General features: G+C 38.2%; 2 protein-coding genes across 3 annotated transcripts; both read right to left on the bottom strand.

The window, feature by feature from the left end:
* Positions 1-325: 325 nt before the first annotated feature.
* Positions 326-1222, bottom strand: LOC116260837 (auxin-responsive protein SAUR50-like). The gene has a single exon (XM_031639352.2). The coding sequence runs from the start codon at positions 824-826 to the stop codon at positions 533-535; it is 294 nt and encodes a 97-aa protein (XP_031495212.1). The 5' UTR covers positions 827-1222; the 3' UTR covers positions 326-532.
* A 20746-nt stretch (positions 1223-21968) lies between these two features.
* Positions 21969-23598, bottom strand: LOC116260124 (auxin-responsive protein SAUR50-like). Of its 2 annotated transcripts, XR_007574296.1 has the most exons (3): positions 22655-23598; positions 22424-22523; positions 21969-22152 (listed from the first exon to the last, which is right to left on the bottom strand). XR_007574296.1 is itself a non-coding variant. In XM_050079663.1 (1 exon), the coding sequence occupies exon 1, from the start codon at positions 23378-23380 to the stop codon at positions 22898-22900; it is 483 nt and encodes a 160-aa protein (XP_049935620.1). In that variant the 5' UTR covers positions 23381-23598; the 3' UTR covers positions 22552-22897. The 2 variants fall into 2 exon arrangements, 1 of the variants encoding a protein (XP_049935620.1); XM_050079663.1 differs by lacking the exons at positions 21969-22152; positions 22424-22523 and having other exon boundaries at positions 22552-23598.
* Positions 23599-27213: the final 3615 nt, after the last annotated feature.

Raw genomic sequence — 27213 nt, 5'->3', positions numbered from 1 at the left:
AAAATTAATTTCGGACCCCATGCTAGTGTGCGATCGCGATGGTGTTCATACAAAACGGCAATGAAGGGGAAATCATGCAATGAAAAGGACAAAGATTACGATAGTGTGGTCACGATCCAAGTTGCAGAGCCATAAGCTTCATGGCGGAAGCGATTACCATCTCACCTGGGCTCTTTCTAAATCCCATCTTCACAATTGCTGCTAGAGCGCGATTTACCTCTCGTTAATTAACCAAGCAAAATTAGAGGTGCCATTTACGTGTTTGAATCCCTCTCTCACCAACAAAAAATGAATCTTTACAGGAAAAAGAAGGAAGAAAAAGTGATGGTGGAAGAAGAAATTAAAGAGACTTCAACGTCCATGAATGCTATACATTCTCTCATTTAGCACTAGAAAAAAATTTACAGAATCAACCCAGAAGTATTCCATCGGTTGCTGGTTATATATAGAAACCAAAAAGGAAAAATAAGAGAAGAAATTCTTTGTTGTTCCCACCAGGAAAAATGGAGAAGGCGGCATCAATCCCCGGACTTCATCTCAATGCAGAAGTTAAGGATCTGAAGACCATCTCCTCGCAAGGAATCGTCAAGCCCATGTCGTGGTGGAAGCCAAACTCTTCCTCCGCCATGTCCAGAAGGCTCTGAAACTCGGGGTGGCTAAGAAGCGAGATTGGCACTATGAATCTGCTGCGCTTCTCCCCAACGTACACAGCAAAGTGTCCCTTGGGCACGTCCCCCGGGAGCTCCCCGGACTCTTCCCCGGTGTTCTTCTTCCCCAGGCTGGAACACCTCTTCAGGATCTGCTTCACTCCTTTCTTCACGGCCATATCGAGAGAATAAAGATGTTGGTGGTGCTAAAAACAGAAGAACAGGAGTATGTATCCACAGAGCGGTGCAGAAGCAAAGCAAGGAGATCAAAGGAGCCGTATAGAGATAAAGAGAAATCTCTGCAGAGAGAAGAGATTCAGAGAGAGGGGGGTTGGTGCAGGAAATGGTGCCTGGATTGGGGTATATATACAGGAGGTGGTGGTGGGTAGACGCTGCTGAGCAAGGGCATGTGCAAGGTAAGGACAGGCCACGGGCTATTTGGGTTGTGTGTAAAGAACATGCCGGGCAGTGAAACGAAGGAAGGTCTCAGTTTTCGTGTACATTCCGCAGGACAGCTTGGCCCCATCAGATGCAACCTTGAAATCTCTTGGCCAGAGATTTCTTTCTCTCTCTCAATTCATTTATTATGTGACCTCTCGCTCTCTCATTCATTTCCGTTCTTTCTCTCTCTCTCATTTATTTATTCAATTCTTCTTCCCCACTTGTCATTCCATACAAATGGATTGCTCTGCCGTGCTATGCTTTTGCACGGATCCCATTCAGTAGGATTAGGTACTACCTTTATTTCCTTCTGAACTCAGATCTTATGGCCGACGGCAAGTGGACGGCCTTGGATTCATCTTCTCAGGAACTGTGTGGACGAGTTTTTTTTGGGATAATTAATCTTGAATGGTTATTCGGCATAAGCCTTTTGCTGTTCCCGATGAATTGATTCTTTCTTTAAATCTCTCTTTTTCTCTTTCGGTTTCTGCTTGTGAAATTCTTGTGTGGAAGTTCGTGACGGCTAGCGGTTAAGAAACTTGCCTTGCCTGATTCAGGCCACTGAACGATGAATAGTTTCTTTGGCAGAATTGCCAACAGAGGGACAGTGGCAAACAAACGCACATATGCATATATATAGTGCGTTGGGTCTGGCCGGAGAGTTAGAGGTTTCATCCGTTAGGACCTTCGGACCTGCTCGTTGGCAGAACCGGAAAATTTAATGGCGGAATTACTCATTTCTTTTATCGATCAGATTCATATCCACGACCGTAGGTATATTTTCTGACGTTGATGTTCTTGATATTTAATATTTAAGAAATATTCTATTCAAGTGAACCATGAGTCCATGAATGAATGTGGTAGTTGTTTAGATTTTTTTATTTTTTAAAAGTTTTTTTTGATTGAGCAAAGCCGCCAAAATTTTTTTATGAAAAAGACCAAATTAAAGTTTCTAAATTTTAACACCGGCAACCCTACTCTGGACTTAACACCCAAATGCAGGCCCTCTATTTAGTGGATAAGTCGTGGACCCTTGGGCATTTGATATACTTAGAATCATTGAATTTTAAAATCATAATACTTATTTTAATAAATTAGAATGATTAAACAAACAAGTTATTTTAATTCCAGAACTAAGAAACTAAAACCCTGAAATTTTTGATTCTGGAATTTTCATTATTGAATCAAACGACTTAAAAGTGTATTCTCAAAGAGCTTATGAGGCATTTAGAGAGTTCATGCACAGCTTTTAAGTTATGAATATTCCAAGGATTTGCCTTCTAAGATAATATTAGAAGTAATTAAGCAGTAACTCTTAAATCACAACGAGCAAAATCCGTAGCAGCACATAAACTTATAAACAGTTACTATCTTAAAATTCCTTCACCAAAAGATTTGGTGAAACATTAGTGCTTTGTGCAAAATATAGAGAAATTTTATTTAATCGAGCAGGGGCATCCACTTTATTTTTGGGTCTTTATGGTTTTTTAAAAGTTCATGGATCTTAATATATGACGATTATATTTGGTAGTATTCTTTAGCAATTTTTTTATAGGGTGAGTGATTCATTTGCATTGATGCTTTTTGCTTCCTTGTTCTTTTTTGGTCGGGATTTACTGAGCATGCTTTGGGAGTTGGGACCTTACTAACATTAATACGATGGACTTAAAAAGACATTCTAAAAAACTTATTTGCATTGTAAAACCTGGTTTTGCTTTTAAAAAAGCATTTAGACGACATCAAAACTGGATTTAAACTTAGTTTTAACAAAACATGATTTTCTAAAGGAAGCGCAAAACCTAACAGTCCCTTCTATGTTATAAACAAAAGATTGGATTTCGTGTATGTTAAACAAACACGCAAACAGAGATTTCAAAAACTCATTAGAAAAAACTTTGATTTTCATAAAATTAAATTTTCACAAAATTAGATTAAATGAGTTGGCGCATAATATTATAATTAAAATGAAAATAGCAAAAATAAGGGAGGACTCATACACAGGCTCGACTTTGCCTCTTCAAGCCACATCAACAGAATAAATAAATAAATAATAAATAATAAATAAATAAATGACGGGGACGCCGGGGGCGCCCCCGGTTTAGTCATTTAAGGCTCAGGACACCATTAAGGACATGAGCAGTACATGAGCCAACAGTGGACCGGACGGTTCTTGGCGTTTGGCAATGGGTACAAACAAGGTGCTTCCGCTTTCAAGTTGTCCTGTTCTTTTCTTGTTTGCTCTGCTTAGGGGACAAGAACGGTTCTGACTCAGTTTGATTCTCTATTTCTTTACTATATCTGGTGCGGCTAGGTCTTTTTTTTTTTTAAAGTTTCAGACTCGGATCCAGAGTTGCAAATTTTTGAAACTGAATATGAACCTAGCTACCATGTAACCAGATCTTTTTAATCAGATCCAAGTTTGGGCTTGAACTTTCTAAAATTGAATTCAGATCCAACGGGGAAGAAGAGGATCCGCCTTCTGCGTGTAATCGGATCCGATCTTGATCATCCTTTGGACTCTGAATAAGATCTGGATACTCGAATCCCTTACCAAGTTTGAGTTGCTTAAGATATGGATATACTCCTTTCTGTTACTGCATATCTGACTAAACAGATCCAATTTCAGGTCAGTAATTGCATCTCACCGTCCAGATCGACCGTGGGCTTCGATTTCCAGGAATGTTGGACAATCAATAGAAATGGGCTCCCAATGGAAAAAAAAAAAAGATCTCAAACACGCATAATATAGATTTAGTTGAATCAGCTGTGAATTAGCAAAAATATTAAAAATTATTTAAAAAATACAAAGTTAGGCTGAAGTAAACATTAAAAAAGTTTTTTGTGACTATTTTTTAAAAATTAAAAACGACACATGATTCCCTTGAACGGACTACCAAATTTGTGGGGCATATATATATATAAATCAAATACGCCAAATGCTGAATGTTGTCCGATAGCAAAAAAAAAAAAAAAATCCATTTTCTGAAAGTACTATAAAATGTTGTCACAATATAAAACATTGCTAATACTAATGTGATGACTATTTTGTAATGTTATATTTTAAATTTTTAGACATCCGACAATATGAGATATTGATACCATCTATATATATAGGTACACTTGTACCTATCCAACCATCATATACCCGATTTTAATTGGAATCATACAAGCTGTTCATTTTTTAAGAGATCAAACTGGAGAGATAACTTGCGAATACAAAAGCGCTCAACAGTATAAAATACTCTCTAAACGAAGCGAGAAAAACAAAAGCAAGCAAATGAGTTTACTTAAATAAAACCCTTTCTCTGCTTTGAAGGGTATTTCAAAATCCGGAAAAAACAGATTAACTTTTATATTTGCAACTGTTCGAGCGCTTAAGGTCTAGTCGCAGTACCGGAGGAGTTTAGGCGTCTAACCTTTCACAGGGTGAAGAACTGGTACGTTTGCGATATCATGGACAAGTGGGTCTTCCGTTTGTACTGGGAGCAGCGTCTTCCCCTCCCCACAAGCCTGCAGTAGCTTTCCATGCAACTGTTGGGAACGTGATGGAGAGGAAAAGATCCAATAAAGGAAGAGATAGGAGGCCATGGCAACCGTCCAACCAGTTGAAGACAAGCCCCATGTGATTCTGCTTCTGCTTCTCGATTAATGCACACCAACGCCATTACTGCATTTAACTTCAATGCTTCTTTCACACAGAAACACACCCATCTATAGAAGCTACCTACTTTGTCTTCAACTTGCTTTCCCTTTCTCCTATCTCTCACTCTCCTGTATTACTTTGTCTTCGACTTACTCTTTTGTCTTCCTCAATGTTATCCTTGTTGCTCGGAGCCTGTGTATCATATTAGTATAGTATGTTACAAAATTTATACCAGCTGCATGAAAAATTGAATGGTGAGTCTCCCTTTTTAAAGTAATCCAGCCATCTAATAAGCATCATTTATCCTTTGTAGTGGACACTTAAGAAAAAAATAAAAACAAGGAGAAAAAGATGATGAGTACTACTTTGTATGAACAACCCTGGTTAGATGGTTGAGGGACTTTGAATAGTCATGACTCATCATTCACTTATTTCTAGTTATATTTTTCAAAATTTCTTCAATGAACCTAAAATATTATTAATAATTTTTAAAATTCATAAAATGAGAAATGTGATCTAGTAGACATTTGCCGATGCATCGTGAGCACTTATGGAAATCAAACAAGAATATGACACTCACGGAAATCAAACATGAGACATGCTGTCCATGTGCCGCAAGTTCAACCAGCTACACCATACACTAGTTGGTGTTATCACATCCTATGACAGTTTCTGCTTCTGGCCCTTCATTGATTTATCAACAGTGAGTCTTGAATGCGAGGGATATAAAGGTAGTCGTTCGAGTTGTTACCAAGGCATTTGTTTATATATATATATATATAAAATGAAATTTTTATGATTAAAAAATATATATGAATTTGATAAATGATTGACTTAATGTACGTTAAATTTATTAAAACACTTTTAAGAACACGTCTTTAAGGGTAGGTTGGCACGAAAACTACATTAAATGGTACAAAACACATCTTTTCCTGTACAAACACAAAATGAGATCCAAAATACTAAAAGCAAATATGAATTGCTTACAAACATCAACCTTAATTTTCAATAAGATGATTCAACATTTCCATTTGATCAACATCATGCTGCCGATGATGACATGAAAGGAATCCAAAGGCTCTAGAAAAAGATTTCCAAGGGGGGTTGTGCAAGAGACAGGAAGGGGCGCAGGAGCTGATAGACAGTCAGTCTTTGTTTTGAGTCCTTGAGGTGTCAATTTTTTATACTATGATGCACAAGTTGAAGGTTGATGGAGGCAAACTCTGACACCAAAAGCAAACCCTGTACCTTAGGGGGAGGAGTGGTTAGGTGAAGGCTTCAGCTTTCAACCGCCGCATGGTAGATCTCCCTAACTCACCCAAAAAGATTCTACAAAAACATTTGAATTCATGCATGCATGTATCCTCTCAACCAACACATCAACGAATCAAATGAAGCTAATAATGGGTTGGATGACCTGCAAATTGTATCTGGAAGGTGCTCCACTTTGTAAAAGACAGGTTCCTTTCAAGATACCAGAATTTTTTCACCATCAAACAATGATGATCTAGTTTTTCAAACATATTATTTCCTAGCCGCAAAATGTGGGATAAGAAAGCGAGACTGGAATTTTAATTCTAGCAATATGATTCTCGGAATTAAGTTTTTGAAATTTTAATTCTAGAAATTTAATTCCTGGCCGTCAAACGGGCCTTAAAAATCAAATGGTGCCAATGAAATGAAACAGAACATTTTATGTAAATACCCTTTAAGATTAAAAACACTATGGTATGTTTGATTACCCCAGACTTTAAATCCGTGGGTCTGATGTTAATGGTGTGACCCATTCATAGCAGTAGAAAATTTAAGCTTTCAGAACCACGAATATAAAATCTTCCGACTTGAATTGAGATTCATGGATTTTAAAATGCAGGGACCAATGCAATTAATGCATTTTTCCAAAACAGATTTGATATCATTGTCAAAAATTGAATGTCACATTTTGGAATCTAAAATCCCAATATCTCATATTACCTCCGGACATCAAATCTAAAGTAATCAATCACCCTTTAAGAGATCATGAGTGCAGGTCCAGTTCAAATATTAAAGTGCTTATGAGGATCGCGAACAGCTATCAAATTTCTGTTCAATGACTTTAAATCAAGTTCTTTCTTGTCATTGTAAACGAATTTGCCGCTGATTAATACATTTGACCTCTCTCAAGGTTAATTTAACTTTGAAGATCTCATATTAGTACAAACTTTCGTCGGGTCTTACTGCAGGGATCACCAACTCAATATTAAAAGTTAGTAACCTTTGGCAATTAAAATTAAATTAAATCACATCCTATGCAAATTTCTTGTACACACATTGGTTTATGGTTGATAGAAATGAAAAAAAAAATTGCGTGAGCATGAAGAGTATTTCATCCTATCATTCAGAGGAGAGTCGAAGCTCCCACCCAACCCCTTATGCCCCTAGGGTTCAAATGAAAAAAAGATCATTGGAAACGTTAAAAGGTAAAAACTATTTCTTCTTGTACTATTTTTAATACTCCTCTTAACTAGATTTTAATAAATCATCACCCTTCTCAAAGTGATTGAATGAGTTTCATGTTTCTCGGATTAAGATAAATCTGAATTAGACCAAGAAAGTTATCAGTGAGGGGGTTGGTGGAATGGTCGAGGTGAAAGTTGGTAAGCTGTCAGTCTTTGTTTCGAGCCTTCATGATCTCAATTCTTTCTCCTACAAAAAAGAGAGCCTTCATTATCTCAATTCTTTCTCCTACAAAAAAGAGACATTGATGTACAAATTGAAGCACAGTAACACCGTCACCCTAAGACACCTAAAACAATCCAAAAGCAACTTTGGACTTCTTGATGGGGGAATAGGAGAGACTTCAACGTTCATTCAGTAGTGGCATTTCCTCTGCGAATCATATTTAGAAAGTTAGTACAATATTAGATAACCCTAAGACTTGACATGTAATGTTGTAAAATGAGCATGTTGTAAAATGAGCACTAAGCATATGTTCAAACTGATGATGCTAATTTATCATTTCAAAGCTTTAATTTTTAAAAGACTCAAGTAGGGATGTATAGGATTTGGATCGGATATACTTACTCTGAAGTATATATGTTTTTTCAGATACTCAAATGTTGGGATTCAAATACAAATTGAAAAGAAGTAATATCTAAATCTAAATCCAAGTCCGAAATCATATTTCACAATTCAAATCCAATCCATATCAGATTTTTCGAATCGGAATTTTGAACCTAAACCAAATTTCAAAATATAAGGGCGTTGGATATAAGATATTAATTTGCTTAGAACTAAATCCAATTCCAATCTGATCCGGTTCCTTAAAGAGGATATTAAATGTTTTTCATATATGATTTTTTTCAAAATGGGATACGGGGTCTAAATCAAATATATTGACATCCCTATAGTGAAGACTATGTCATTAGTTGATTTGCCGGTTGCTGGCTTCTGAGAATGAGGTTGGGTGGTGATTGGGGAAGGGGACATCTGTCAATTTGTCATGTTAACCTGCATTTAACCCTAGTTATATTAAAGTGGTAAGTGAAAGTGGTTTTTGAGAATTTTAGTAGAAAGTCATAGCAGTGATCCGCAGAAAGTCAAAAGCTGACCGGTGATATGTAAACCACTCAAACATTAAGCAGCTTTTAATAAATTGTTTTGAACTGAAAAAAAAAAAAAAAAAAAAAAAAGTCTCGGAGGGGACTAAAGCTGGTGATCTTAGAAGAGGAAGCATCCTCTGTCGCCGCATACATAGAAAATATGACGACTTGACAACCGATTCTAAAGAGATTTGGCCTGCAGATCAATACACATGGCGTCCATGATGAGCAGCTTTTCATTGTCAAGCAGAAAGAGAAAGGTGAAGCGCACCATGATCACGAAAACTTCAGCCAGGGCCAATGAAATCGATAGGAAATAGACAGCGCTGGAAAAGAAAGGGTGACATGGCTTCTGCAGCACAGTTATTTTTACCAGTCAGTAATGACCAGTAAATGCTTCCTTCAGCAGGCGCAGTAGAGAGGGAGGATGGAGAGAATTAATGGCGGCAAGGCAAGGACGTGAAAGTAAGTTGGCAGCGATGCACATTACAAAAGGCGGGGGTCCTTCGAGTACAGCTCATTAAGTAGGACCACCGGCAAACCATAGGCGGAGGGAGAGGGAGATGAAAGAAGGCGCCCTTCTTCCTCCTTCCCCCATGTTCTGAGGCGTCCCTCCACCCCAGCAAACGCCTCCCGTCTCTTTCGAGACAATCATTTAATTTTAGAGGCGTCGACAGGGGCGATGGAGATGAATGCCCGCCGCGGCCCCAAACTCCACGGTGCTCGGTCGCCCTCATTTCGCGCCACCGGCTGCAACAGTTCCCGAAATTTGCGTGCTACCTCCCTGCTTGGCCCGACTGCACGGCACCGCTGAAGGGACCACCTGCTCCCATCTACTGTTTAAGCTCCGCTCCTTTATGAATATTGTTAAGCACCAGCACACACTCGCTCTCTCCACAGTGGCTGTGAACTTGTGTGGGCAATTGCCCACTTAAATATATAGTTTCATTTTTATCTCAACAATTCATTGGCGTTAAATGAAGGATTTTATATATATATATATATATATATATATATTAAGTGAATGATGACTAACTACCCTGCTATTTAATAAGAACTATGATTGGTTGATATTATGACCTTTTTTGCATTGTTTTATTCTTTTAACTGTTCATAATGATAAATAGCTGGGCAACTTTCACCCTGCAATTTTGATTAAATAGACGACCTGATTTGTCAGATTCCCCACATTTTCTCACGGTCCCACAACCCTAAGGTCAAACTATAGTTTCAAAATTTTAAGAATTGAGATAAATTTTTTTAAAATTTATATATATATTAAACTAAAATTTTTTAGATTTATATATAAATTTTTAATGTTTTGAAAATCTAAAAGAAGGTCAAAACTGCTTGCTGATAAAGTCTGGGGTCGACTGTAACCTGAAACACTCTTGTTTTAAGCAAGTGTTCTCCTCGTTTTTGTCTGTACATATCCATTTTTTCGTATTAAAGGATGGGGGTTTCCCCCAGCAGGTCTGGGGCGGAACTTTCGCCCTTCAATTTTATTTAATTTAAACACATATTATCATAAGCACAAATACCGATTCCAAAAACGTCCTGTCAACTTAATTGATTGTTCACATGGTGCTATGTATAAACTTGCTCTTTTAAAAAAGTAATGACAATTTGTACTTTAACTGTAGCGCCGTATGAACTGTTATTTGTATTTTTTATGGAACTAATTTAGTGGAAGGGTTTCGAGTTTCCACGGTCCAAGTTTCCCTTTCACACTTTGAGTCATTGGTTTTTTACGTCCTCCAAAACTACTCGAAGGAACACAGAAATGACTAATCAAATGCATATTTTATTGAATACGATAAATGCATTAGAAATAAGGAATCTAATCCATATCCTATTGAAGATGATACCAATTTCAATTTGAATAAGAGCAGGGGCGGAAGGAGGGGGGTCCCCTCGGGCCATCCCCCAGGTGAGCCAAAAAAAAAAAAATTATATGTAAAAAATTAAATTTATTTTTATTTGGCTTCATCTATTGTTCTTTTTGACTCGACCCGCGAATGGTTTAACCTGCTCCTAAACAAATCCTAACTCCATCCTTAAATAAGAGCACTTGCCAACTCGAACTCGAACTAGAAATAGTGATTGGAAAGAAATTATCATTTTCAAATGAGTGTGTGTGAACTAATTCGGAGTTGCGTTTACTCTTTTCTAGTTCGTTCCCCGATTTCAAAGATTGGCCTAGGAGAAGGACTCCGAGGCCATTGTTCTTCCTCGCTTATTTTCTTTGTTTTTTCTTTTCCAAGTGGAGAACTGTGAAATAATGTGATTTGGAAAGAGTGATGGGGACTTCTGCTCTTGCTTTTAGCACATGGCTCCCACGTTACTCTTGCCAAGCTCTTCTCCATCTGACATGACATTTCTTTCTTTGCCTTACCACACGTCCCTCGATATCTACCGTCCTTGCATCCCAGTGAAAAAAAAAGGCAAGGAAAGCTCCAAAAGATCATGCCATAAGTAAGGCAAATTGGTGCTATGTCCTGTCCTGTCCTGCTTAAAGAACAAGACGTGACTAATTCTCTTGATATCATGCTACCGACATTCTTGAAATTCATTTCCATGTCAGGAACCCGCACTCTCAGCTATCTTAAAGCAGATATAAAACAGGAACACTAATGCCAATGCCAACTTCTGCGGGCATAGTATTTTATCTTACCAATCAAGACAGAGAGAAGAAATTCCCTCCTCCCTTTGTCCCCAAGGTTCAGAGCTGCATCAACTTGATATCCATTGCTTCCCTCCATCGACCTAAGAGTTGAGCACCCATGCCAGTCGAATGCGGAGCTGCTAACTCTACATGCCTCGAGGCTAACGCTAACGCTAAGACATTTGTCAAACTAATATGCAACCTATATATATATATTATATATAGAGTGCACCTTCGCACAAAATGATTGAGAAGTTACCACTTCTCTGAAATTTTAACATGCATGTTATTGTCGAACAGTTGATTGCTGCAGAATAACGACAGAGAAGCCAGTTTCCACAAGCATAAGCTTCGTTGGTAGTCAACATACGCAATGAGAACAGGGATTTAGACACTGCAGCAAGCCATGTGAGCAAGTTTAGGGTCTGCAGTGGCCAAATGTGAAACAGGAAGGGACAGCAGACATCAGGTGACCAGCTGACAGGCCAAGTCAAGCTGAGGGCACTTGACGCCAAAATAAAGGCCGGAGGTGCCTTGCTTGGCCGTCGAGGACTTTGTGTGTTTGCGTGTACCTAACGAAATTTTGTCTTTGACTTTGTATGTATTTTTCTAAATGCAACGTCATTAAGAGAGCAGAAAGCATCAAAATCAGGGTTTTTAGGATTTACAAGTCAAGATTTAGTAACTTCTCCGACCGCTCTCTCAGTTTAACAAAGGTCATCCCTAGCTAGGGGTGTGGCACACCAGCTTGAGCTAGTGGGAGCAGTGCATTAATCGACATGCAGTTCAGATGACAATGTAACAAAGACACCAATGCAATCTTAGATCCTGCAAGACGGGAAGAGTGTGCATCAGTTTTGGTCAAGTGATTGGAGTTCGTCCGCTCGCCTGAATAAGGCATATGAGTGTGAAATCAGAGACAAGGAACGGCATTGCAGAAGTAGAGTGGAGAATAGAGCAGAAAATGGAGAGCAGAGGTCTGCCACAGAAAGACATATAACAACTGTCGCACTTCCCTGCAATTATGTGGACTGAAGCTAATACCCAACTTTAATACATATATATACAATTCAAGCTTCTAGAAATTATTATAACAGATAGTTAATCCGTTGAATTCAAAATTTTGTCTTCTTGTATATCATGGTACATTATGTTCAACGGACTCTATGTATATAAGAATGGATTTGAATGAAGTCATCCCAAAAGAAAAACTAATCAATTTCATTTAGCCACTACAAAAGAAGACGGATTCACTGACGCCTGGGAAAAAGGGACGTTGGTGAAAGGATAATTTTACCAATGTTCGGCTTTAAATGTCAATGAAGTTTAAATTTAAGCCTTCCCAGATGCGTGCCACTAGGATATAGTTGAAGTGGGGTTTTTACCAATGTCCGGTATGCCAACGTCGTTAAACATGATACTTTTAGTGACATTCGTTTCACAAAACATCAATAAAAATGCTTTTACTGGCATCCATTTCATAATCATCAATAAAAAATAAGTTAGTTTTATCGTCACGTGGTCATGTCCATATGTGTGTTGCTAAAGTCCTTTCGCTGACACGCGTCGAATGTCGATAAAAGTTACCGAACAAATTTTACTGATGCTTTTAAGTATGGCCATTACTGATGCCTTCCACGCGTCGTAAAGGATTCCCTGTCTTTATAACTCCTCCAGAGCCCTTCTTCTCATTTCTTCTTCTTCCTTTCTTTTTATTTTTATTTCCCCTTTTCTTCCCACCAGTGTTTACCGAAGTTATTGGGTGATTCACTAGGTGTTTTTCATCAATTTTTGAAGTCTAAATGATAACAAGTAGGTTGCTTGAACTTAATGTCAAGTTTTTCTCTTTTTGTAAATGACTTTAAGATATAATATTGTTTTAGGGAAATGATTTTAGGTTTTTTGCTTCAAGTTCTAGGGTAATGATTTTAGGCATTCCATAGATAATTGTACATCCATTCAGTTCCTTATGGTCTGCATTTTCTGTCATCTTTTACTATGATTACATAATGTAGAGGAATCTGCTGAATGTAAGGCTGTTGTCAAGGATTACTCATCCTTCAAGGAAGCCATGAAGAAAGGAGAATAGAACACATGGATCTTGTTACCGTGGACCCATGAAATGATCTTAGATACTTGCTTAGTTGCTTATTTCTTTTGACCGAGTCATTCCCTTATGGATTTTATTCTATTTGTATTTGAAGACATACATGTAATTGTTGACATGCGGAACATGGAGGTTATTGAGTTTAAAGACGGCAAACTTTTTCTCTTAAGAAGGTACTCTTAATTCAATATGCCCTTCTTAATCAATTACTGATTTAGTATGCTGCATATTGTTGCATTAAGAAAACCAAGTATAAACTGATATTATTAATTTTCCGTGAAGGGTTGTGACTGTTTGGGGTATATCAAGTTTTACAAATTTCAGTGGTGGTGTGGAAACAATCGAGAATTGTGTCTGTTTGCGTGAGAAAGATGTTGGAATTTTGTGGAAGCATCAAGATCGGAGGACAAGATTAGCTGAAGTCAGGCATTCGTGGATTAAAAAAAAAAAAAACAAATATTCACCATCGCATGAAATTGTGTCGATAAATATATTACTGACGTTCAACTGTATGTGGAAAAAAGTTCTACCGACGCCCATCATGTGTTGGTAAAAGTGTTATTACCGATATCCCAGAACATCGGTAACGGCCATCAGTCATCAGTCAAAATAGAAATCTACACGGCAGCAGCGTGCACTAGAATGTCGGTAATAGTTTTCATCGACATTGTTTTCACCATCGACTGCTTCGGACGTCAGTAAAACTTTTACCAACGCATCGCACCATCATGTTTGAATCCTCTGTTTTTTTTGTAGTGGGCTTCTCTTCATCTGAAAATAACTCTTGGTGAAAACCCAAAAAACGTTTTTTTTTTCTTCCTTGAAACAAAGAAAGAATTGAAATATAAGGTCGCGATTGGATTGACCGATTTCAAATGACTGCGATTCTTTAGAAGAGCCATCTATCGGTTCAAGCCTTCTCTTGTTCAATTGGTATCTATCATTCATCTGGAGTTTATCATCTTCACAGAGGGATCAGGGTTGTGTTGGTGCCTGGGTTGATATCAAATAGATTTACATGAGGGCGACTTAAACCAGGCCCTCATGCAATCTATCTGATTTCAAATCTCTTTTACAATTTATAACAAGCTACTCTAGCCGTGGGCGGCCTAATGTTTATTCATATTATTCTTTTAATTTCAAATGTTCTTAATTTCCGAACGGGGCCCCCTCACGTATCACAGAATGGGATGGTTCTGTCACTTTCGTGGTTAAAAAGCCTTCATATCTTCATGTTTCCTCGTGGAATAGACTGATGGCTTTTCCATTGCACAAACTAGATTTGTTGACCAAGCTCACTTTCGGCACTCTTTTATTTACCTGTACAACTTTCTTGACCTCTCCTCTACCAAGAAAACTTGGCTAAACCAAAATCTGGTACTAAAAGAAAGTGCTTGGCCCTTTTTTATGTGGAGGGCCGGAATGGAGGACACTTTTGTTCCTTTGTCTTGGTTGTAACCTATGCTGCGTATCAAAAGAAGAACAAGTCACTAAGACAAGGAAAAGTGTGACGTAGAAGAGGGAAAAGAGGAGGAACAAAATTGTATATGTGTGAGAACTACCACATTAAGGTATGAAAGACCAAACAAGTTCAAGGAACATTAAAGCTAGAACAACTTAGATCATTCTGAGAGTTGTCCTGTGTTGAAAGTAGAGAGTCGATCTGTTATGCATAAATACCTCTCTTATGCTCCTTGCAATGCAAAGTTCCTTATTCAGAAAGTACATCTAGTTTCTGCTGTAAGAGATTTGTTGGTTGATATATCCTTGGACTATTGTTGTAAATTTGTAATTGCATGTGTATGAGCCTTTGGCATACTGTCTGGGCTATGGCACAGCTCATGAGCTTGATGAGCCCAGGTTCATGACCTTGCTTATGAAGACATAAGTTAAGCTCCAATACTTAAAAGATTGAGATTCGCTTTCCAGAAATCAGATTCTAATGAATCCAAGCAAAATGAATGAAAATATGCATCATTTGCAATATAACTACCAACATCCAATTTGTGGACATCATAGTGCAAATTTAGGAGCAGATCAACAGTTCTTTGAACATGATGATTGTGTTTGTATGGCTATCTTTATGAAAAAATTTCCAGTTAGTATGGGGTCTGAGTCTTGCCACAGTATATGCAATGGCTTTACTGCTAATCGTATTTGGAGGCTGTGAAGATTAACCAACTTAACTGATATAATAGAAAAGAAACTAGTACGCTTCTAATTAACTACCGCCATAGAACGATTAGGCAAAGTGTCATTACAGGAAAAATAGAAGCCAGTAATCTTTTGGCGTCTACCATCCTTCCTATTTTTCTATCATATTAAGATCAGATATGATAAGCTAAAAAACGAGCAATGGTTTTAATTTCTAATATGAGACCTTTTCTTCTTTGCATTACGACTTATTTTTTTGGTTATGTTATGGATACGAGATTGACTTTGGCCTCTAGTTAACACGATCCCGAATAAAATTCCACTTAAAGATAGTTTCAAGTAACTTATTAAATAGAAAAAGAAGACAGAGCACAAAGTAATGAGTTGAAGTCAATGGAGGCCCAATGGTTGCTGTTTCCGGGTATTCTTTTTCTTCTCACTCTCTTTCTCTCTACTTAAACACACACACAGACACATTACTTTGCGATGTATAAATGAATTTTCGCTCAGTTCGCAAAACTTTTTCCTTCCTGAGGGAGAAGTTCAGGAACTTGAATTGTGGATGAGGATTCTGGACAATGACATTGCAAGCAATACAGTATTTAACCTGCCCATGAAGTGAAAGGGAGAAAGACAAGAAATAAGAAAGTCAAGACAAACAAAGTTGATTACATGTTTGCATTGTTCGTATCGTTATGGTGTCCAAAAGATACCCAAAATATACAAGCATATTCATTCTTGAAAACAAGAAAAAATAAAGTTCTTGTGATGAATCTTGTCACTCCTCTATCTGGATGACAGTTGTGCAGGAAAAGCGTGGATATATAGCACTAGAAGGTATTCTGAGACCCTCGTGAATCTTGCGAGTCCAACCCCTCTGCTCTTCTTTGTACAGTCCCTGAAATGTAATTTTCCAGGAAGTACCTGATCATCAGAACCGCTTCTCTGACCTATATATACAGAGCACACAGACCCGTAGGCATCCCTGGGAATGCAAATGGTTCAAAAACAGCATTTGCCCAACCAATGATCTTCTTATCATGCACCAACTGCAACAGCGGGGATACCCATTATGATGGTTGATGCGGAGACATGACCAGCATCCTCTGTGATCATAAAGAATACGAGGAGAACACAGTGATAGAAATAAGCTAGCTGTTCGGATGAAAAAATTAGTATATCTCGTGTATATATAGAGAAAAGAAAGGAGTACAGGTCAGGGGACATGATATTGTTTCCATATGGCTGTTTGGGGCATCCCACTAGACTATCCATGTGGGTGTGCCCCCTCTTGATGTGACACACAACTTCATCAAGGACTTTCCCATGTGAACTTGTTCCTTGTCAAGAGTAGACAAGGATCAAGTAAGATTTGACAAGAGGGTCCTTCTTTCTGGCTGTACAAATTGTCTTGATTGTAAGATGTCTAGAGCAGTTGTTATCCAATTTGACATGCCGGTACCTTTTCTCAACTTGATTGTTTGCTGTTACTTTTCAAGAATCTACAGTAAGGAACTGAAGACACTTTCAATTGACATGCCACTGACTAATGTCAACTTTGTTTTGGTTGCATCTTCAAGAACTAGGACCACCGGGGTCCAACATACGCAAGAAACCAAGAAGGCAACATGCATGGTACTGTTGCTTTCTTTGGTGTACTGATAATGATTTGAGTGGAGAGCATTAATAGTGGCCCCCCAATAAATTGGCAATATCCGAAATATATGACCTATATTATGATTTCACATACTGTGCGCCATGGAATTTTGATGAATGGCATACGTGATACGTCATGTAACTGTAATCGAACTGAAAGTTCTTTAGTAAGAGTGCCATTGCCTGGTTGGTGGTAAAGCGATCGAGCAGTGAGGTGAAAGTTCAGGAATCGACTTTCTTCAAGATGTGGAAAGGATATGGCTTGCATCTAAAACACTTGAAATAGGACCAATCGACAAGGCCCCATCAAGTGAATAGCCTTTGTTGCAGAGAACAATGACTGCAATTACAGGTTTACCTTACAGAAATAGATGGCTCAAAAATTGTAGCTCACAAAGAACAGGAATGGCTCCATAATGCAACATCAAGCTGAACATGACACGCATGTTTGGAGCCAACACGGATATATGAGGTGCTGCTTCTTGCACCCGTTTACTTCATCTCAACCTAACAAGTGCTTGTAAGTCCGTGAAGTCCTCCGGCCAATTCCTGTTGCAGATATCCTAATTGCAGGAGCTATATGAACCACGGTCTGCTTGCACCAACCTGACTTCCGACGACAAGAAAAGGAAGAGTTCCGGTTGACCATAATTAGCGGACATTGGAATTTCCTGCGGGGAAGACAATTTTGCAAGACTTTATTTGCAGTTGTTGCCGGACACGGAAGGGATGAGGAGTACGAGGAGCACCTCCGAGAAAAGAGAAGATACATAATTAAGTTCATGTAATTGCATAGATAATAATGGTTAAGTAACTTGTAAGTTTTAAACTATAATAGACAATATTATACCGACGTGCTTATTATTCTAATTAATCAATAGCTAAGACTTAGGCCCTGTTTATATGGAGGGAAAGAAAGGGAAAGGGTGGTCATTTATGTGTTTAGTTGGCTAATCAGGAAAGAAAGAAAAAGGCAAAAAAACCTGTTTGGATGCAAAGGAAAGGAAGAGAGAGAGACAGAGAGGGAAAGAAAAAAGAGATGAACATAAATCCAATTCCTCTAAAATTGGAGGCATTGAGATATAAAGGAAAAACATGACATCCTTTCTTTGTGTTTTTTTAACACTCTTTTTCATCCCCGTTCTCTTTCTTTTCCTTTCCTTTTCACCTATTTATTTTTGGTTCCTTTTCCTTCATTCCATCCAAACAGGGTATTCAGTGTCGATGTTGAGGGTCGACCACAGAAATTGGTGGTCAAGTCTTTACAATCCCACCACACGGCTCTGTAAAGGGTATTTTAGTCTTTTTGGACAGTATTTTTTTTTAAAACACCTTATTGTTTCCTCTTTTTTAGTAATTTGAGCACCCCAGTGTTGACTTCAATTTTAGGGCCAGTATTAATAGATCATTTGAGAAATTGATGGTTCAAACTCAAGCAATCTAATTTGAGAGAAAAAGATCATTTGCTATGTTCTTCCACTGGGATCAAACATAGGGCATACATTTATGTGTGTTTGTGTGTGGGGAAGGAGTGACATATAATACGTGAACTAAGTAAATATGTGGGTTACGTGAATTGATTATTAATCATTTGATATATTTGAATGATGATTCATAAAATGTTGCATGCAATTGCTCACACCAGCTTCAACGTAGCTCCCACACTGAGTCTAAGTAAACGTAAATAATCTAAATGTTGCCACGAGAGAAAGCTAAAGAATAATGAATCTCTCTGGCTCATCGCCCTGGTGCCATGATGGGCAGCAAAGCCTCAATGCTACCTTTCTAATTTGCAATATCTAGAATGGAATCCATGTAGTGATGAAGTCAGAAATTTTTTACCAAGGGCACTAACTAAGCCCCTGATCCATCAGTAATTTAGTATGTATATATGTGTGTGTGCCTACCTGTCCTAGATTCAAATCAAATGCACACTCAACCATATTCGCTTCTTCGAATGTTGATTAATAAAAATGAAAGAAAGTCTTATACCATATCCGAATTTGAATTCATGTGTCCGGATATGCTGATATACCAGAAAAAAGAAAATCCATACATGCACATAAAAAGCCGCACTCAGCTTGCATTTTAGAAACTTGTGATTTCTGTACTTTTAATTTTTAAGCTAAATCTCGTATCGGTTTTTATTCATAGTACCATACAGCCATACAGCCAGCTAGAGATCAATTAATCGTCAACCTGTTATTGTAATGACTTTTTTTTTCTCTCTAATTCATCTGTTTATGCACTTTCCTCTCTCTCTCTCTCACTATTCATCAAACTTTCTCTGGTCAGAAACGGTAAAAAACGGAAAAATAACGTATAATATGGGTATTATACGGGTATTAAATGGATATTATACACGTTTTTTGTTTTTTGACGTTTTTTTAAAAAAACGGAAATAGTACGGGTATTATACGGCAGAACTGTTTTTAGCGTTAAATAGGTGTTTTTTTTTTAAAAAAACGGAGTTTTTTGTGACAATGGTTCAAACTCAAGCAATCTAATTTGAGAGAAAAAGATCATTTGCTATGTTCTTCCACAGGTGAAGGTAGCTTGGATTTGGTTAGGTTTCTTCCATTCATAAAAGGCAATTCCTGGCCCTGAATCATACGTTAGTTAGAGTGAAAAGATGCCTCCTGTCATACTCATGAACTCTCCTATCAACTTGCTGCCGTAAACGACTCGTATTGAACAGAAGGCAGTTCCTGTGGTGGACCTTGACGATGAAAGTTACAACACCCTCATGAGTCATGTCTCCCGCTTTCCCAAGATTCCCTTTCTGCAGATTTGCTGAACTCGACCAAGATATATAATTGCAGAGACTTGCTAGAGTTAGACTTCCAAAATGTCTGAGATGCTTCTCCCTGTAAATAATTCTAATGATGTATACATGGTTTATGACCCGAAGTGAGTGCTGTTCGATCAATTCTTTTGTATTACAACAGTAGAAATTCTAGTGCTTCGAATTGTACACAAAATCTTATCTTTGTAACGATCTTTTATATCTTTGGACAAAGAAGAGCACTGCGGCTACATGATTCTGAGTAGGAAACAATATGATGAGGCGAAACTTCTTCAACTACTTTATGTATACATATAAACTATACAAAATGTCTGCATTTCAATGGCACCAGATGTCAATCAATTAAAAGAAATGTCATTTTGGTGATGAAGCAGCGGCCAAGTAGGGGAGTTTCAGCATTCTGGTTGGCTTCAGCAATGGTAAGTCTTATTAAATGGGAGCAATCAACAGGAAGGAAGGAGAAGAAGGACACGAATAATAAGGTGGGTACATAAGAAATTGCTTGTTGAAATCAATACACCTTTTAAGCCTTAAAAAACTGGAGAGTGGAGCGTATGACGACGGGCCATTGGTATCATTTCAGTTAGGACAATATTCTTGGCTTTCACTAGGAAAGACAAAGGGAATCGGAAAATTAGGTGGTCATGAAGGGGACGGGCAAGAAAGGCCCTTTGTTTGATCAACATCGAGAATTTTACAAGCCTTAACCAACTGCTCAGACAGACATATATATATATATATATATATAAGTGAATGGTAATCTCTTGCTATTTTAAGTCAGGTACCTCATTCATGAGGGATGTTCAATACATAGTATTGAGGCTGAAAGAAAAACAAAGAAGCAAAAAATTGCGAACCAAAACTAAATGACAGAATGCCCATTATTTTTTTTTCCTTATTTCTCTCTCAACCATTTATTATGATGGATCAGACACTCTTATGGATAGCTACAACTCTTGGTGTATGTGTGTGTGTTTGATCAACGTCGAGAATTTGACAAGTCTTAACCAACTGGATGCGTAGGATCGACTTGTGCATATATACGACAATGTCTTGAGCTCTTTAGTCAAAACAATATTCCATCTTACTTGCCACGCATTTTCGCTTTTATCGTCGAGACTTTGGACGTGATTTCTTGGCGTTTTGTTCAGATTTTATCATTTTACATGCATTCAGTTTCTTGTTATTGCTATGGCAGTATTGTCGAAACCAATCCCGTTCATCTTCAATAAATGAAGACCATTTTTCTTATCATCTTTCTATTTTTCTGTTCTCCAACTATGAATGTGCTGACCTTAACTTTCTTGGTGCTTTTGACAACTATAAAGAACCTCAATGCATCCTACCGTGGAGTCGCATCTTCTCAAGAAAGCACCAAGATCCGCATCTATGACTGTACTGTCAAAAAGTTTTGGTTTTCTTTTCAATTGAACACTTTACGAAAGCATTCAACTTTTGAACCAGTAGTGAAAACACGCACAGCGAATTACTTCAGAGTTTGATCTTTTGAAAGAAAGAAATTCATGAAACTCGTAAGTGTGGCTTTGTTATGAAACTTGGGAATCTTTTCCTTAAATTTGTCATGTCACAATAACTATTTCACAATAAGAATTCTATCACGCAAAGGCATGTATCAGACTTTACAGATTGGTTTCTCGAATCGTCCAAATTCAAGTACTCATACAATAAAATTGATAAACTTTTAATGAAATGGGTAAGCGATTTGTCAGTTGTTTTTTGTTTCCTAAAAAGCAGTAGCTGTAACTAAAATATGAGAAAATCCAGATCAAAACAAGGAACACCTGCCACTGGTAGCCATCCGTAATGGCTTCTATTTTGAAAAGATGCTGTGCATGCCGTAATGGCTAGGGAACCTTTAATGGACGTTACCACATGGGCCCCTTGATGAGGCGTCATGCTAACTATTTCCATATTCAGATTACTAAAAGTGCATTCAGATACAACTGAAAACTTCAATTCGATTATATTTTGTAACTTCAATTTGGAAAATTGTAGGCCAATATTGCAATGCCTTTGATTAGTATTGGAGACCAAATCCCACACAGATTTACATGTCACGAGTTTTAATTTGTCTCGTCTCTTTCGAATCCTGATTGAACTCAGCAGTGTAGAATTTGATACAAATTTTTTTGATGTGCTGTTGTGGTTGCCTTTGTAAGATCTAATTTGAGATTGATAATTTAATTTAATTATCGTATTCAAATCCAAATGGGTATCTTCTTATTCAAAGAGTAAGACTCGTTAAATATATTGGGAAGGAATCAAAATGTAGCTCTATGTTGGTAATTCAACATCAATTCTCTAAACATTTTGGAGAATTTAAAACAAATAAGTCCGGACAGCTTTGCATGTGGCAACGGAAAAGTTGTTATGACGTCAAGACCTTTCAAGTTTCAACCCCAACCGGCTGGGTCACCAAATGATTTCCCACCTACAAAACAAGATTAAAGAATTGAATAATTTATCATTAAGAGTTTTGGTTTTTCTACTCAAGAATGAATGTAACAGTTGTAGACTGGACCAAATTTCCCAAAATAATCAACAAAGAAGATGAAAACTGTCGGATCAAATATAAAAATAAGTCCATACATCTTATGTCTCAGGGGTTCAAAGATAATCGCCATGTATGTGATCAATGTATTGACAAAACCTCTAATTAATAAGTGGAAACTCAGTCTCAACAGCCTCCCTATCTTCCTTACTTGCAATCTCTTAATGCGTCTTGCTCTTTTTGCCAAGATTGTGATGTTGGTGGTGTGAAGATCGAGTTTCTGAACCGATTGATCGTTCCACTCCATTAAACTGAAGGAAATTTTTATGCAAGAGGAAAAAAAGATAAACAGGGGGGAGAGTCAATGTCGCCATTTGAGAGGGGCAAAGCGGGCCATATATAAATACAACGACCATAGGGATTCACGAAAATGACCAAATACCTTCCCGCGTCCGTCTCAACGGGCAAAGAGAAGGACGCTTTTGGACGAGAGAGCCCCGACCTCGATTCTTAATACCCAAATCGCCCTTCGGGTTCTGAGGGGCAAGAGGTGCGAGCACGAAGAAACAAAAATATCCCGATTCCAGCGGATGGGAGATTGGATAGAGTAGTCTTTTTACAGATAGCGAGGGGTATTTTCGAAATCAGTTACTGGAGATGGAGATCCGTTTCCGGACCCGTTGACCTAGCCGATGGAATGCCCGGCGACGGCGTGGAGCAGCGGCGTCGAGTCCGCCCAGAACTTCGCGTCGCAGCACCGGCGCTGCAGCTCCTCGCCGGGTGAGCGAGAGCACGGCCGCTTGGAAGAGGAGTCCTTCTGGCCGTTCTCGTCTCCGGCAATGGCACGGAGGATCTCCTCGAAGAGCAGCTCGTCGCAGGGTATGGCGATCGGACCGGCGTGGTCATAGCCGAACTCCTCCTCTGCCTCGATCAAGAGCTTCCGGAACTCCGGGTAGTTGAGGTAGCTCGCCCGCACGACGAACCTCCTGCGGCTCTTCCCTACGTAAACCGCCAGGTGGCCAGCCGGAACGTCCGGCGGAACCCCGCCGCCGGCGCCCAGCGCCCGGGACGGGCTGGTCGCTGCCGCCGCCTTCTTTCGCCATTGCCTCAGCATCTGCCGGATCCGCACGATGTGGCGGATCTTGTTGGACTTGCAGGGGCCGGACATTTTCCCGTCGCCGGAAAAGTGAGACTGGACGACGTCGGAGAGCGCGCCTTGGAGAAGACCAGGAACGAAGGTATGATATAGGAGGGTGAGGCAGTTAAACGCCACTGTATTCGCCCCTGAATTACATGGATACCACAGTCCTGGGGTCGTCGTCGTTGAAAACCTCAAGCCATGCTCTTCTAACTAAATGCTTTTGAGTTGTATGATATTGGATAAAACACCAGGATATTAAATAAGGCCGCCATGATTGAAGCTGCCATTGCTTGCTCCATTAATGGATGGACAAATGCTTGAGCATGTGCCTGTTCCTTTCAGTCACATTATATATTATATTTATAAATGTTGTATATTAAGTGGGTCTCAATACTTACTTATATTGTCAATCTATCCTCCAACGACGTTGAGTCCCATTCCAACCATCAGGTTGGAATAGAAATTGGTTCATGCGTTCCCGTTTTCTAGCATTTTCCGTTGAACAAGGTGGAGTTGGCGATCGACTCATGCATACCAGATCTGTTCATTTGTCCAGACTTTTGTATAAGAGAGGCAACTTCCACCTTCCACGTAACTCATCGCATAAATGCACATAGTTTCTAAGATTATACTAACTTAATGTCAACTAATTCGATTAGCCGGAACTGAAAGAGACGCGCGGCGAGAAAATCATTGAACAAAAAGAGTGAACAAGTTAAGTTTTTTATTGTACAACAAAAATATAATTTTTTCCAAAGATGACAAATAGTCTTATTATTGATGGTTTCTCCTTGAGAGAAACGTACTGGTAGATATTAGATGGATAAAAACAATCTCAGTTTTTGATTTTTTCTTAATCTATAACAAAACATGTGTAATAATACTTACTAGATGACGAAAATCATATTTTTCTATTTTTTTAGCATATAAGTGTCTCACACCTACCAGTTTCTCTCTCTCTCTCTATTAATATACATATATTTTATCTAGTTCAATGTAAGATCTAAAAGATATAAACCCTAAATAAAGAAGAGGTCTCCTGATGAGGCAAATCTATTTTGCCGACTCTCTAGTGATGAAAACAATGTGAGGGTGTTGCACGATCGACTTTCCATTTACGACCAGGTCCACCAAACCCATATATATATATATCTTCAAATTATTGGTCAAGAAATACTAAGGTGAAATCATATTGGAGTAAGTTGACAGCGCTGCTTATTATCCGAAGAGTGATGTATGGAGAGAACGAATTTTGAAAAATTAAAAATGTAACAGCTTTTAAATGAATGTTGTGTATATGCCACTCTGAAATTAATCGATTGAGATTTCGTTTAATTCCAATGTAATGGGCGGCTCTACTCAGCTTTTAAACTTTTTTTTTTTTACAATTTTTCATTGCATTTTAAAAGTATTTTTTATTTTAATGAAGATATTTTAGTCATTGTAAACTTGGTGCATGATTTTTTGTGCACAAAGGTGTGCTCATGATCTTCAGTGTGCGCTTACAAACTAATAAGATAAATTGTGTTCGAATTTTAGGAAGTGAGTTTGGTGTGCCATCTTGTGTACACAACGAGTGTATACCAACGGGTAGACCCTATGAACTTTTAATATTGATTTTCCTAACACAATGTGTATATTTACTTTAATATCATAATATTATACGGGCACAATATACATTCTTAACATGCATAATATATTGTTTGAGATTACGAAATAGGCATGACTAAATAACGTCTTATAGCATTCATTTTAACAAACTAATAGAACGCTCTTTAACATTTGAGATTACGAAAGAGGTATCAGATAATGAAAGAAGCGAAACTAAATAATGCATCTCATAACATAAACAGCTACGATCTTATTAAATTGGTATTGTCTTGTATTTGTTGCTAAAAGTTTATTTAGTCCATGTGTGTTAGGTTGGAAATGTTATTGCTTTGGGTTTGGGATGACAATTCAATTTTTAGCAGCATCCAGATTTGCAACAAAAACTTGGTGCTTTTTATAGCCGTTTGTAGCCAACAAGCATAACAGCTTCATAAACAGAAGAAATTTTACGAATAAAAATGCAAAAATGTGGAAATAAATTGTAGAAATAAAAATGTCAAAGTACGAAGAAATGTATTTTCTCTCATTTTTAGCATTTTTTCTGTTTTGACGTCTTTTGAAAAAAAAAAGTGTTTTTTCCGGCTGACCCATTTTGACGCGTCTAAAATGGTTTTTTTTTTTTTTTTTTCGAAATAGAAGGGCTTGAACGATGGTTTCTGCAACCCCACCATCTTCTCTGACAAACATTCTATTTTCTTAAATCTCCAAAAGGTGTCTGAAAAACAAGTTAAGTTGTTAAATCCCAGCTCCCATATTGTAAAAGATAAAACTAGGAATGGAAGAAAAAGAGAACTACAAATCTTCAGGATAATTAAACCACCAAGAAGGAAAGAAATGACTTCTTTGCAGAGAAAATAAGAAGCATAGAAAGAGAAAAAAAAAAGAGAGTAAATGCCTTGAGGCCCTGAACAAAGGAATCGTAATTCGAAACCGCAAAGGAGATGTGGTGCCCTCTGGGTAGGTGTCTCGGGTCCATGATGATCGCCTCAGAGGAACTCCATGGGCTCTCTGGAAGCCTGGACTCAAGGCTCTTCTTTATGATGTGCAGAGAGAAAGACGGTGGCAGCTTCAACCACGTTACCTCAATCCCAAGGTCAGGATTCTCAGTCCTTTCGAATCCCAGAATCTACAGGATAAAGATAGACCACAGATACTCAAATGAACACCGAATATCTGTTTCCTTTTATCTTCTCTTCTGAGCTCTATTTGGCGTACTCCAAGAGCTTACATAAGCAGAGAAAGACTACATATTGTTGAAATGAGCCAGAACAAACTAGTTTAACATGAACTAAACGCTCCAACAGGTTTATGAGGTCTGAATTGTAAACCCAAATAAACCAAAATGTCGATAATATACTGTTTCATGAACTTGACTCAATTTTGATGCAAGTTTGTGTAGGGCTTTACACGAGCCAACTTAAGCTCGAGCTTGAATAGCTTTGACTAGGGCTGCACAACGAGTCGAGCCAGCTCAGGCCCGACTCGAACTCGCCCGGTTAAACTCGGCTCGAGCTCGACTCGTTTATAAACGAGTCGAGTTCGAGCTTACAATGAAACTCGAATGAGTAAACGAGTCGAGTTCGAGTTTTAAGAACTCGACTCGTTTATACTCGACTCGACTCGTTTATATGCATTATGTCATATTTCCATTTTGTTCAGTTGTTCAGTCATCAACTTATGATTCTATAATAGTTAATAATGAGAACAGTCTAATACCAAATGGTGTCTATTTGCAGTTCTAAACTGTTGGCAGGGTTGACTTGGTTGAGTGATTCACAAATTTCATCCCACGTCATGAAATTTACTAGATATTTTAAAAAAAAAGGATCATATTTTATTTAGACGAGCTAATCGAGTTAATCGAGTCGAGCTCGAGCTCGACTTTATTTAATCGAGTCGAGCTCGAGCTTGTGTTAGGTAGCTCGACTCGAGTTCGAGCTCGAGCTCGACTCGGCTCGTGTGCAGCCCTAGCTTTGACTCTACTCAACTCATGTATTGCTCAGCTCGAGCCCCAGAGTCGAGTCTAACTGTACAAGGTCAGCTCGAGCTTGGCTCGATAGGTTGGGGGCCGGATCAATCTCAACACATTTAAGCTCATTTACCAACTCCCCATTTGACTTTATTTATTTCCTTAGCTTTAAGTTTGGATTTTTTTTTTTTAAAAAAATAAAACCTAAATTAAATGAGCTTACTTGAGTTTAATCGAGTCCAGTTCATGTAACTTGAACTCGACTTGTTTATAAGCTCAA

This window comes from Nymphaea colorata, chromosome 9, assembly GCF_008831285.2.
Source record: "Nymphaea colorata isolate Beijing-Zhang1983 chromosome 9, ASM883128v2, whole genome shotgun sequence".
NCBI classification, from domain to species: Eukaryota; Viridiplantae; Streptophyta; class Magnoliopsida; order Nymphaeales; family Nymphaeaceae; genus Nymphaea; species Nymphaea colorata.
This window is presented reverse-complemented; position numbering and strand designations above follow the sequence as displayed.